General features: G+C 40.0%; 1 protein-coding gene across 1 annotated transcript in view; it reads left to right on the forward strand.

The window, feature by feature from the left end:
* CDON (cell adhesion associated, oncogene regulated) overlaps positions 1–12,525 on the forward strand; it is a 118,360-nt gene that overhangs the window by 98,929 nt on the left and 6,906 nt on the right. Inside the window, exon 18 of the mRNA XM_058664131.1 lies at positions 1,331–1,410. Coding sequence (XP_058520114.1) covers positions 1,331–1,410 — 80 coding nt within the window. The remainder of the gene's footprint in view (positions 1–1,330; positions 1,411–12,525) is intronic.

Here is a 12,525-nt window from a genome sequence, read left to right on the forward strand (position 1 = left end):
ACGTCAGCGTCTGAACAACACATGCTGTTCCACAAGAAGAGAGGAGTAAGACTCACATTTAGGATTTGTACACAGAACTTCGGCTTTCCCTGAACGATGAGTTACTACTGAGATCATAATTGTCTTTTTAGGTCAATAATTTTAGAGGTTATCACCTGTGCTTTTAACCCATTCTTCTTTTTACTCTTGTGGGTGGTAGGAAATAGAAAAGGATGAAAAGTGTGAGTGATGGTAAAAGTGATTAGGTTAATTTTAACGTGTGCGGTGCTTCAGGCACGTGTGTTCTCCTCTAGGTTGTTCTCATTACTTTTGGAGTTGGCCCTCATGGACAGAATATGGCACAGAAACATTGTTTCTCCCTGGAAGAATATTTTCCTTTCTTAATAGTTCCTGTTAGTAGTTGGATCAGGAATGCTGAGAGAAAGTTTTAGTGCTTTTGGTTTGCCGAAATTCTCGCTGTTGTTAGGAGATGAATGGAAATAGAAAGTATTCTAGGAAAAACAGTTGCCTGAACTTTCCCTAACCTTGAAAGTCTGCTTTGGGTTTGGGTGCCGTGTGGCGGCCTGTCACCCTGAGCAAACTCCATTCTGCTGTTTTTCATCTGAAAGCAGAATTCTGACCGACTCTTAAGACCAGTTCGTTTTTAACATCGTGTTTGCCATTGTGTATGTCAAATGGACATTTTACAATGAAGTATGTGTTAGTCTGGGCATTTTTCTCAATTGCTGGGCAGTTTCCACCAAAAGCAACATCAGTATGTTAACGCTGCCCTTCAAGTCATTGCTGGCTGAGAACGTGCTCCATCTGGAAAAATATCACATGTTTTATAACTTAGTGTAGTCAAGTGAACAGACCCAATCGAAATAATTACAGGAAAATGAGGATGGGTTTATCTTGTGACATCATCATGCAAACCAAGTTCATACCCTGTTTCCCCAACTGGCATTACATATTTTTCCATGACTGCAAGAAAAGGAATAGGAGGTTCTGTGTTTTCGAGGTTCTGTATTTTGGAACCTGTTAGATTTGAAACATTGAAGGGAAGTGACTAAATTTCTCCATTTATTTGCCCTTTTCCAGTACAGAAATAGCTGGAAAAACATGGCAGTAAAGTTTCTAGAATATAGTTTAATATTGCGCAGAACTCTAATGAAATTTATTGGTGAATGTGGGCAATAATGATAAGTGTATCGTTGCTTGGGGAATTGGTCAAACTATCCCTGGTACCTAGTTGGCATCAACGCAGCTTCTACATTGGTGATTATTTGGCTACCAGTCTGTGGCATTTCAGCATTTTCTTCTTTTTTTCTTCATTTTCCTTCTGGACTAGGGTGGTGGAATGTATACAGCTGTGCCTCAGATTGACCCTATGGAATGCGTTAATTGTCGAAATTGTCGAAACAACAATAGGTATGTGACTATATAGCTTTTCACAACTCGTGAATAAGCATCTATTGCCTTTTCTTTTTTTCCAGCAAATGTAGTTCTTTAAATTTTTCCTGAGATACGAAGCTCAGAATTTGAAGCCTTAAGTTTAAGATCTGTTACTAAGTTTTTACCCTGTTTTATAACTTCTAGCATTTTATGTCTTGGCTTCTGTAGACAGATGATAACAGTATTGGTTTTGTTTTGTATTGAAATATTGCTAAAAAGTGTGATGTTTCTGAAAATTTAAGTTATCTGTATAGTTGTAATCTTTGTCTATTTTACTCTTATGAGATGTTGTGAGAATGGATGAGAGCATATTTAGGAGTTGGGGGCAGGGTAAACCCTTGTGTATAGTTAAATTTTTTCATAGTAATATTACTGAAAATTTCCTTCTAGAATATCCAATGGTTTCCTTTTTAGTTCTTAATATCTTAAGTAACAAAATCTTGCAATCTTTTCATTGATTTAACCTTAAGCTATATTTACTCACAATATTTCAAAAAGATAGAAATGTTGAGTAATATGTATGTATAAATTTCAGTTGAATATTCAGAAAACTTTTTGCTAACTCTATAAACACGAATTCTCAAGAATCATTAGGTCTTTTGTTACATTTAAACAATGACAAATTGCAGTCCTTTTGCATATTGATAGTATTGGAATACATGGTCTCCTAAGTTCTTCTCAGCTCCAGAAGTACAGGACTGGAGAATTATGTTTTAGCTAATCAAAAAAAAAAAAAAAAAGTGGAGTATGGATTTGAATTTAGATAATTCACTATTGAAATGGAGTTTGGCTGGTAGTTTTAAAAGTTGCTTCCTACACCTGGTAAGAAGTTGGATGGATTTAATCAGAGCAGATGTTGTGGCGTGACTACATTGTGTTCCTCCTGGTTCTTGTGGCTGCCAGCAAATGCCAGTTCTCCCTAGGTATTGGCATGCTGCTGTGACAAACCTCTAGCCTAAGAATGAGTAAACCTCTGCTCTGCTGTTGCCTCACCTGTGATCAGGGAAGGTTCTGTAATGCCTCTGATGTTACTTCCTTATCTGACAAATGGAAAAGTATCCTGCATGAAATACGATTGCTCCCAGCATAATCTGATTGTAGGCTTTGGCAATTTTCCTCCACTCAGGTCTTTATATTGAGTTATCATTTTACTGACAGTGCATGCCATTTGCTGAAAATGATTTAATATCATCTTGCATTCATGGTTGTTTATGTGTGTGCATGGATGAGTGCATACTACCTAAAGATTTTTCTTATATGTAGCTTTTTTTCCCCCATATAAACCATTGCATTCCTATTAATTTTCAGATTGATGATTGCTGTATTTCATGGTTGGGGATTGTACTGCTAGCTGGAATGTAGGTGAACTCTCTTGAGCTTAGGGAAATCAGCTTCTATCTCTCCCTGGCTTACATTTTGTTCCTGCACAAGAATATTGTGTAGGGTATGTCTTTAATTGCTTGCATTTCCTCTGTGGTTAGTCCGTATCTCTCCTGGCTCCCAGAACTGTTACATGATTTGGACACTTACAAACAGATATGTGTTAATGAGGCCCTACTTTAATCTCTGGAAAAATCAGATGATTAAATTTCACTCTGTTAACTCATTGAGAACATGTGTCTCACCTCAAGATCCTACAAAAGGACAACACTGTAATAAACTTTGAATGCTGAGAAGTAGATAATACAAGTGTAGTTAAAAAGATTTGTGGTAAAATTGTCCTAAGAGATAAGCTTAGTTTGGTCCAAGATTTTTCGAAGAACAAAGGTTTTCCACAAGATGTATTTCCACATACTTTTTTTGAAATGTCCTTGTAAATTTGACTTTATACTGACGTACACAAAATTGAATCAACTTTTAGAATGTAGTCATTATTACTAGGGCAAGTTTGCATTCCTTAATGCCAGCCGAAATAATGTGCATATATAAAGAGCTGTGATTTCATTGTTTTGGGGCTGTTCTGCCAGAAAAAAAATTCCTGACCACTAGCTAGGAACTATAATAGGTTTTGAGGTATTTGCTTGTAGAACAAATTAAAGAACAGTTATGGAAGTAAGAAATATAATATTTATATAAGACTAAATATGAGTAAATTTATGTAAGACTAAAGTTCAAAAAGTTCATGGAAAATTGAATTAAAAGATTTATTTTGCTGTAGAAGTGTTTTGAAATCATATGCATGAGGAATCTTAATGTTCATTGAAACTATGTGTTCTGAAAACTAGTTTTTAGAAGAATTTTTGGTACCAAAATAAACTTAGTTTTACATTACATTTTCCCACAAACTCTTTGAAATAGCCTTGTAGTTGAAATAATTGATTCTAAATTTTAATGTGAGTTACAACCACTTGAGGTATTTGTAAAAACACAAATTATTAGATTATACTAAAAAGTTTTTTATTCAACATGTCAGGGGTAAACCAGGGACCTTGCTTTGAGCAACACAAGAACGATTTGGTTGGTTGGTGAAATACAAGGAGAGTGTGATAGGATGTAAAATAGGAAAAGGTATGTCATGAATGTCCTTGAATGTCAGACCTTTGTAGTTTATCTAGTAAAAATTTATTGAGTGCTTGCCATGCACCTATAGTAAGTATTGGCTGAAGCCCAACTTTGATGAAACATGACTGGGAAGTGGGTGTTGTGTCGCACGTTAGTCTGCTGCTTGGATGCCCACATCCTGTAGTGGAATGCCTACACTTCCACTTTAGCTTCTGACCAGTACATTGGGAGACAGAAGATGGCCCAAGCACGTGAGTTCCCCATGTCTATATGAGGGAACTAGATTAAATTCCCACCTCCTGGCTTTGGTCTGTCATAGGTACTTGGGGAATGAATCAGCACATACATTTATTTCTGTTTCAATTATGTAAAATAAAGAAGGATATGAAATTCTCTAAGTAATCGAGAGGAGGAAATGGGTTAAGCAATTAGACACTGTACTAGTAGAACCATCATTGTTGGGAAGCTTTTTTTAATTTCTTTTAAAGATTTATTTATTTTTATTGGACAGTTTCACCGAGAGAAGGAAACACATAGATTTTCTCTCATCTCACTCTTCTGCTTATTGCCTTGACATATCTTCAGAGAATAGTAGAGGTGGGGAGAGGAGAAGGAAATAGAAGTGTGAGAGAGCAGAAGAGAACTTACTCTTTGATTCGTTCAGCAAACGTTTGTTGAAGGTCTCTCGTGGGCCATGCAGCAAGCTCGCTGCTGGGGACATGGAGGTGGGTGCCCGGGCATTGTCGCTGCCTGCGTGGAGCTACAGCCTGGTAAAGGAACACTGTCTTTCTTGTAAGATAACATACATCATAACACTTAGTTAAAACTGGATGCTTTGAAGTAAAGGATAAAGGAAAGACCTCTTCAAGTGTTAAACCCGAGTGGGCAGGGTCCACGGGCCCTCGCTCCTCGATCCTCCGGCAGACACGAGACAGGAGACCAAGAGATGCAATCACGCATGAGGCAAGGTTTATTTCACATGGGCTCGTGGGCGCTCCCACTCGATGGAGTAAGGAGTCGCCCCGAGCCGCACAAGCTGGGACTTTTTATAGGATATGGGAAGCAGGAAGCGGGGTTACAGAAGCAGATGCATAGTTACAGGGATCCCATTGGCACCTTTAAGTCAAGGCTATGATTGGTACAGGAGCTGCCCCTGCTTAAAGCAGTCTTCAAGAATGGCTCAGTGTCTGAGAAATGGAAACTTATCTCTCTTTTGTAAAATAGAAACTTGGGAAACTGAAACTTACTGTTCCAAGCTCTTGGAAAGCACCTAACAGCTCCTAGCTCTCTATCTTGTAAGGTCTTCTGCCGCTCCTTATCTCACAAGGTCTTCTGCCTGCAGGCATCCTATTGACCCTTTTTCTGCTGGAGCTTAATTTGGGCTCTACACAAGCAAGTGACATTTTGCCAGGCTCTGAAGAATCTGTCAAACATGGCATGAGGGAAAGGAACAGTTAAGCTTTCCACTTAGGAGTTCCGTTTGTATGCAGTCCCTAAAGCAGAGTACCTGAATGCTCAGAATTTCAAGAGGTCCCATCTAACCAGGGACCTTGTAAGTGAAGGGATCAGAGCTCAAAGCTGAATAATGCCTGGTCACACAGGACCAGACCAGTGAATGATGGGAACAGGATCACACTATGGGAGAACTCAAGCTTTCAAGGACACTCTAGGGGGCTGGCATTGTGGCATTGCTGATAATTTGGCTGCCTGCGATGCCTGTATCTGCTCCCCACATAGGAGACCCAAATGAAGCTCCTTGCTTCAACCTGGCCCAGCCCTGGGGAGTGAACCAACAGATGGAAGATCTCTTTCTATCTATTTCTTTATCTCTAACTCAACTTTCAAATAGCTAAATGAATCTTAAGCGCCCCCCTCCCCCAATTGGGTAGTTTGGAAGATAAATCAGATAGGATACAAGAGGATACTATGGGATCTTTTAGATGTTAGTTGCAGTTGTCTCAAAAACAGTGATATTTTCGGCGCGCACCGGCCCGTTGCGGCTCACTTGGGGAGTGAATCATCGGACGGAAGATCTTCCTCTCTGTCTCTCCTCCTCTGTGTATATCTGGCTGTAATAAAATGAATAAATCTTTAAAAAAAAACAGTGATATTGACACAGGGAGAAGTCTGAATTTGAGAGATTCAGGATTTAGGAATAGGAGAGGCTGAGAGTTTTTTAAAAGATACAAAAACTGGATTGAAGAGGCCAGTGTAGGGAGGGATTATGGCTAGGTCCAGGAAACCAGGTGTAATCATTGAGCTAGGAAAGACTGCAGGCAACTTACCTCCTATTGTACTCTTGAGGGTCACTCTTAAATTTAGGGGTACCTCATGAAATTGGCCAGTGTTACTTCACAGACAGTCAAGACCCCACGAAGTCTGGCCTAGGCTTCTTCCCTGTGAATTCTTTGTGCACTGTGCCCTGCCAGTCCCTTCTCAGCTGTAAATGTAAATGTATTTCTTGCAGTGGGCCTTGTTTTGAAATGTGTTGAAGGTGACTACTTGTCTGTCTTCTTTTATCTTGAACCTGTTTCAGGTTTTAAGGATAGTAAGCAGTAACTCAGTGAACAGCTCAGAAATGGCCTACTTCATGCAGTTTTACAAAATTAGCAAGACTTCTATGCTGAACAGTTGAGACTACTGGTGCAATTTGGGCCTTTTGCGAGCTACACAGGTTTCCATCAAGCTAGTTAAAAGCTTTCTGCCCACCTCCTCTCTTCTGTCCAGAAGGCAGTGATGCAGTTCTGGATATGTAATCAAATGTGGTTTGTCTGTTGTTCAGCTAGTTTAATGGGAAGGGATTGACATTAAATTGTCTGCTCACCATCGGTCTTGGTCATTGGTAAGAGAGAGAGAGGACACTGATGAAATTCACAGATGGATGAACTAAGAGGTCCCCTCCGGAAGGAATGAGAAATTAACTTTAAGAGTCCTAGAGAGACTGCAAATGGGCAGGAAGTGGCCAACCAAAAGTCAGCCGGGAAAAATGTATGTAATTCATTTGGGGGAAAAAAGTACAAACTACCTGGCTGACAGTCAAAAGAAGAATAAAACTATTGGGAACAGTCCTTTGGAAAACACAGATATTGCCCATAATTTCCATGGTTTTGTGTAATGCTAACTTTACACATGTATGTGTTGCTGGATTTGAGAATGCTCAGTGTTTTTTTCACCAGATTGAAGCCCTCCCCTGATGTCAGATATTCAGGGTACTTCAGAAAGTTCGTGAAAAATAAAATATAAAAATGTTTCTTTGTTGAAAAAAATGTTTAAGCCTGTGCATACAAGGGTTCTTTCAAAAAGTGGACAGTGTATCTTATGAAAAAACTATACACAGATTTCTAAATTTGTTTGCATGAAAATAAACTTGTCTTTTAATTCCATTTTCTACAACTTGAGGTATATTAATTATATGTAGAGATGAATATGAGAGCACTTACTAATAGTAGTTTTTCAGACCTACGGTTTGGTCAATGCAATTTGTTAGGATTGAAACAACCACTTTTCTAACACACCTAAACTTTTTCTTCTGGAGTGTAAAAAAAGAGGAGAGAAAGACAGAAAAAGAGATCTTCCATCTGCTGGTTCACTCAACAAATGGCCACCGTGGCCAGAGCTGAGCTAACATGAAACTGGTAGCTAGAAGCTTCTTCTAGGTCTTCCGTGTGGATGCAGGAACCCGAGGATTTGGACCATCCTTCACTGCTTTCCTAGGCCTTAAGCAGACAGCTGAATTGGAATGAAGCAGCTGGCTCCCATGTGGGAGGTTAGTGCTATGGGGTGGAAGATTAGTGAGCTGTTCCACTGTCTCAGCTCAGTGATGTGCCAGTATTTCAGAATTCAATCTCTTCACTATTTCTGACCACATGGCTGCTTCAGAACCAGCTGCATAGCTAATGAAGGAAACACAGCCTGAGGCCCAGCCTCTCCACTGCCAGTGTCCCAGAGAAAAGGGGCCTTACTTTCCAAACTGATTAATATCTTTCTTAGGGTGTAGTTGTTTATTTCCCCAAATCTGTTGCCTACTTCTGCTGTGCAGGTTGAGGAATTGTGGTCAAACAGTCAGAAAGAAGTGCTTTTGGTCTTGTGTTTATAAGCTTGGGTATACGTCAACTTGCCACACTCACCCAACATTTGTTGTTATGTTTTATGTGACAGTTACTGATAAATCTCCTCTCCCCTCCCTCTAATGCTGGAGCCATTGCATCATCCAACAGATGACAGTGCAGCAGGGTGGAGAGGAGAACCAAGGCCTGGGAGGATGTCATCAGGTCATCATGTCCTGCTGCGTAGTAACTCAGGAATTGCACCATGACCCTGCCCCACTGCAGAGCAAGGGCTGAATCAGCAGAACGGCAGCCCCAGGCTCAAGAGGAGGTAGTGGAGGAGAGCTGGTAGTGAAATGAGCTACCATCAAGATGTAATTATTTTTGGAGTCTCAAGAGCTAATACATGAAAATACTATCACACCACCCGAGAGACTTGAGGGGAGTAAGTAGTTTGCCTTCTAGGGATAATCAAAAGAGGAAATGTATAGGGACTCCTATAATCATCCAATTAGAGTAATTCTGTATATAATCATACTTAACAAATACCCAGCTGTGTAATCAGAAATAGAATACTTCTCTAGAAATATTACAGAGGAGCTGCATAATTTTAGAGAAATATCCAAAATATGTTCATGAAACTGTTAACACATTTTTTTTCTTCCAAGTATAACTCTACACGACTCTTCTAATCTTTGCTATTTTCTAATCTGTGCTATTCAAATTACTGGGTGAAAAAAAGTATTTTTGTGTGTGTGATATGTTGGAATAGAGTCATTTTCTGTCTTGGCGATTGGCCAAACAGGCTTTTCCTGTTTACTAAATGACATCTTGGTAAACTGCTAAGGTCCCAGTCCGCCTAAATTCTTACAAAATAGCACAGATTTTTGTATGTGGTAGAAGGCACAGAGTTCCATTGATTGGGTGTTTATCAACTTTAAAAAGTGGTTTCACTGAGTAAGAGACTGCTCAGTGAAAACATTTACCTTCTGCCAGTAGTAGCTACGTTAGAAAGCTCATTGAGGAGACAGTGCAATTACAGACTGTTTGCATCGTATGAACTCTGAAATGGACCTTATGAGAGCATCTTACCAGTTATTGTGGATTTGCAGGCACTTATCTTTTTTGCTGTAAACTCTTGTAGATCTGGGTCTCTTTACATTTTTACAGAAGTTATTTGTGTAATCATCTGATTATTTGAGAAATTTAAGTTGCAGCACTGTCATTAAAACAGTTGCTGCCACGTGCTAGACCTAATTATCTTCAGGTCAGAGCTTATATACATACATGTTAAAGCCTGTGTCCCTTGTGCTTCTATCTCAACATGGCACACCCAAGTGAAAGCCATTTTTGGTACTGACCTGGAATTAAACTAAGTATAATGTAAACAAATTATTTACCTTTGGTTAGCTAAGTGCTTAATTACTGGTGATTATGACTTAAGAGTTAAGCTAACAGAAAGTTTTACACCCATGTGGGTTGTCATACTGAAATTCAGGTATTAATCACTTTGCAAATCTAATTCAAATTAACGATCTCACTGTCACCCCACTCTGGACATTGAATCCCAGTTCAGAATAAAATTCAACACTGCTCCCACTCACCAGAAAATCAGGAGATTGGCAGTGGAACTCCTCCGGTCTTGATAGTCCTGTGATGTCTGTAAAAGCAGACATGTATTTAGTGTACGTGTCTGCACCTGCCTCGTGCCACCTCGTCAGTACTATCATCATGCCTGGTGCGAAGCCTGTGCTCTTGTTGCCCCGTCTGAGTCACTTTATCATTCTGATAAAATCGCCATGTAGTCAAACACTTGGGCTGCCTTAGACGGCATTCACAAATCTCATCCTGCAATTTTGCTTCAAGTTAATGACAAGAGCAGCAGAAAAGAAACCAGAAGGAATGAAGCACGAGGACTTCAGGCGTCTCCTTGTCTGGTGAGTTGTCCTTCTTCTGTGTCAGCATGAAGAAATTCACTCCTGTTGGCTGCATGTGGGCTGGTTATTGATTTACAATGTTGTGTTTGTAGGCAACTGGCTAGGTTTTCCAGTTTCTGGCAAGCGCCTTGCCAAAAAGTGGAGCATCACATCAGAAGCCTGTGACACAGTGTCCCACCCCTTCTCTGTTGGAGGAGGTTCGTCAGTACCTGACGGTGCTGTCTCCTTGAGCACTCCATCACACACTGAGGACAGTCATTGCCTCACACTGACGACCAGGTTGGACGACCTCAAAGCCACCAGCTGCCAGACCATGCTAGAGACTGGAGGGTCAGTCTTGAACAGGCAAGAGAAGACTGACACTCGGGTGCAAGATGCTAACAGGTAAGCACCTCAGCTCATCCCCCCGAAGTGCATGGGCAGTTACAAACACCAATTAGTTTCATTATTGCTCCCCAATCATTTACTTATTGCTTGAGGAAAAAGGATATTAAAAATGTCTGATGTTTTAATGCTTTTTTTAGTTGTAAGAAAGATTTTTTTTAGTTCCACTGGATGCCATTTACTAGGAGGGCACTTGAAAAAGTTCAGAAAAATGGAATTAAAAGTTTGTTGTAAAAAAAATTGAAAATACATGCATATGAGGCATCCTTCAGAAGGTTCATGAAAAATGTGTATTGTGAGAAAAAAATATGTGGATTGCAAAAATTATTTGCACCAAAATAAACTTCTGTTTTCATTTCAGTTTTCTGTGAACTTTTTGAAACACTGGTATATGTATGTGGTAGTTTAGTTACAGTGTAACGTAAATTAGTACTCTGATCACTTCCCAGGAAGTAGGAATACTTTAGAACATTTGAGTCCCATTTTTCCATTCTCTGGTGTTATTTTTTTATTTTAATTATAAAAATATTTGAAATATTGTACTACAAGGCCTGGTGACATGGCTCAGGAGACTAATTCTCCACCTTCAAGCACTGTCATCCCATATGAACATTGGGTTCATGTCCAGCTCCACCTCCAGTCCAGCTTCTTGCTTATAGCCTGGGAAAGCAGTAGTGGATGGCCCAAGTCCTGGGGACCCTGTGTCTACCGGAGACCCGAAAGAAGCTCCTCGCTCCTGGCTTTGCAGCAACTCAGCTCCAGCCATTGCAGGCATTTGGGAAGTGAGCCAGTGAATGAAAGATCTTTTCTGTCTGTCTCTCCATCTCTCTGTAAACCTGCCTTTCCAATAAAAATAAATAAATCTTAAAAAAAAAAACCATAAACCACAAAAAGTAGTAAGATGTTACACTTTTCTTTGTAGTTAGTATTTATCAGAATTCCTTGCATAATGTTTTGTTGTTGGTACTCATCCCTGTCTGTATTTTCGAACTTCCGCTGTTTCCTGCTCATTTTTCTTCAACTTGAAGGACTTGTTATAGTATTTCTTTCTTTCTTTCATTTTCTCTCTCTCTCTCTCCTTTTTGTTTGTTTGTTTGTTTATTTTTTGTTTTTGAAAGGTGGGAAGAGAGCTCACATCCAGCATTTCATTTCCTAAATGCATACAATGTCAGGGACTGGGCTGGGCTGATGGTGAGAGCTGGGAACTCAGTCCAGTTCTTTCATGTGGGGGTGGGCTTAACCATTTGAGCCATTCCCTGTTACTTTCCAAGGTCTACATTAGTAAGAAGATGGGATTAGGAACAGAGCTGGATTCAAACCCAGGCACTTCTGTGTAGGAAGTTCCTTCGCTGTCATCTTAATCCTAGGTCAAAGTCCTGCCCTCTTTTTTAATAATTCATGTACGCCAACCAGAGGATGACAAATTTATCCAGTTTTTTGTTCTAAATATGACTTGATCTTTTTGAAGGATTTTTTTCCTTCAGATTCATTTTATTTGAAAGGCAGCATTTCAGAGCTTATCTTCTGCCTTTCCAGGTCCTTAGCAGGGAGCTGGTTCAGAACTGGAACAGCCAGTCTTTGAATCAGCACTCTGATGTAGTGTCGTAGCCTGCAGTTTAACCCATAGTGTCACAGCACCACCCCAGGAATTTAGGTTTTTTTTTTCCCCTTTGTAAGAGCTACTCAGGGGGGAGACAAAAATCTTCCATGTACTGGTTTATGCCCCAGATGACTGCAATGGGTAGGGATGTGCCAGGTTGAAGTCAGGAGCCAGGCGCCTCCTCTGGGTCTCCAACATGCGTACAGACACGTGGGCCGTCTCCTGCTGCTTTTCCCAGACCATTAGCAGGGAACTGGATCAAAAGTGAAGCAGCCAGAATATAAACCAGCACCCGTGTAGGATGCCTGATCACACACAGCAGTTTTTCTCAGTATGCCACAATGCTGGCCCCAGGAATTTAAGAATTATTTCCAAGAAATCATGGTAGCTGAATAAATTCATTTGAACAAAGATAGCTCTTAACTTTCAGCATCAAAAACCTGCTAACTCTAATTTGTAATTGTTATTGAATGTACTTTTCAGTGATTGAGATAATGAGTCTGATACACTATGGGAAGTACATTCTCTAACTAGAAACTTAGGGGCTACCTTATTCTCCACAACAGCACACCCGAAACTCATCTCATGGTTAGCCCTCCTACAGCCCAACATTTTCATGTTA

Source organism: Ochotona princeps, chromosome 4 (assembly GCF_030435755.1).
Source record: "Ochotona princeps isolate mOchPri1 chromosome 4, mOchPri1.hap1, whole genome shotgun sequence".
NCBI classification, from domain to species: Eukaryota; Metazoa; Chordata; class Mammalia; order Lagomorpha; family Ochotonidae; genus Ochotona; species Ochotona princeps.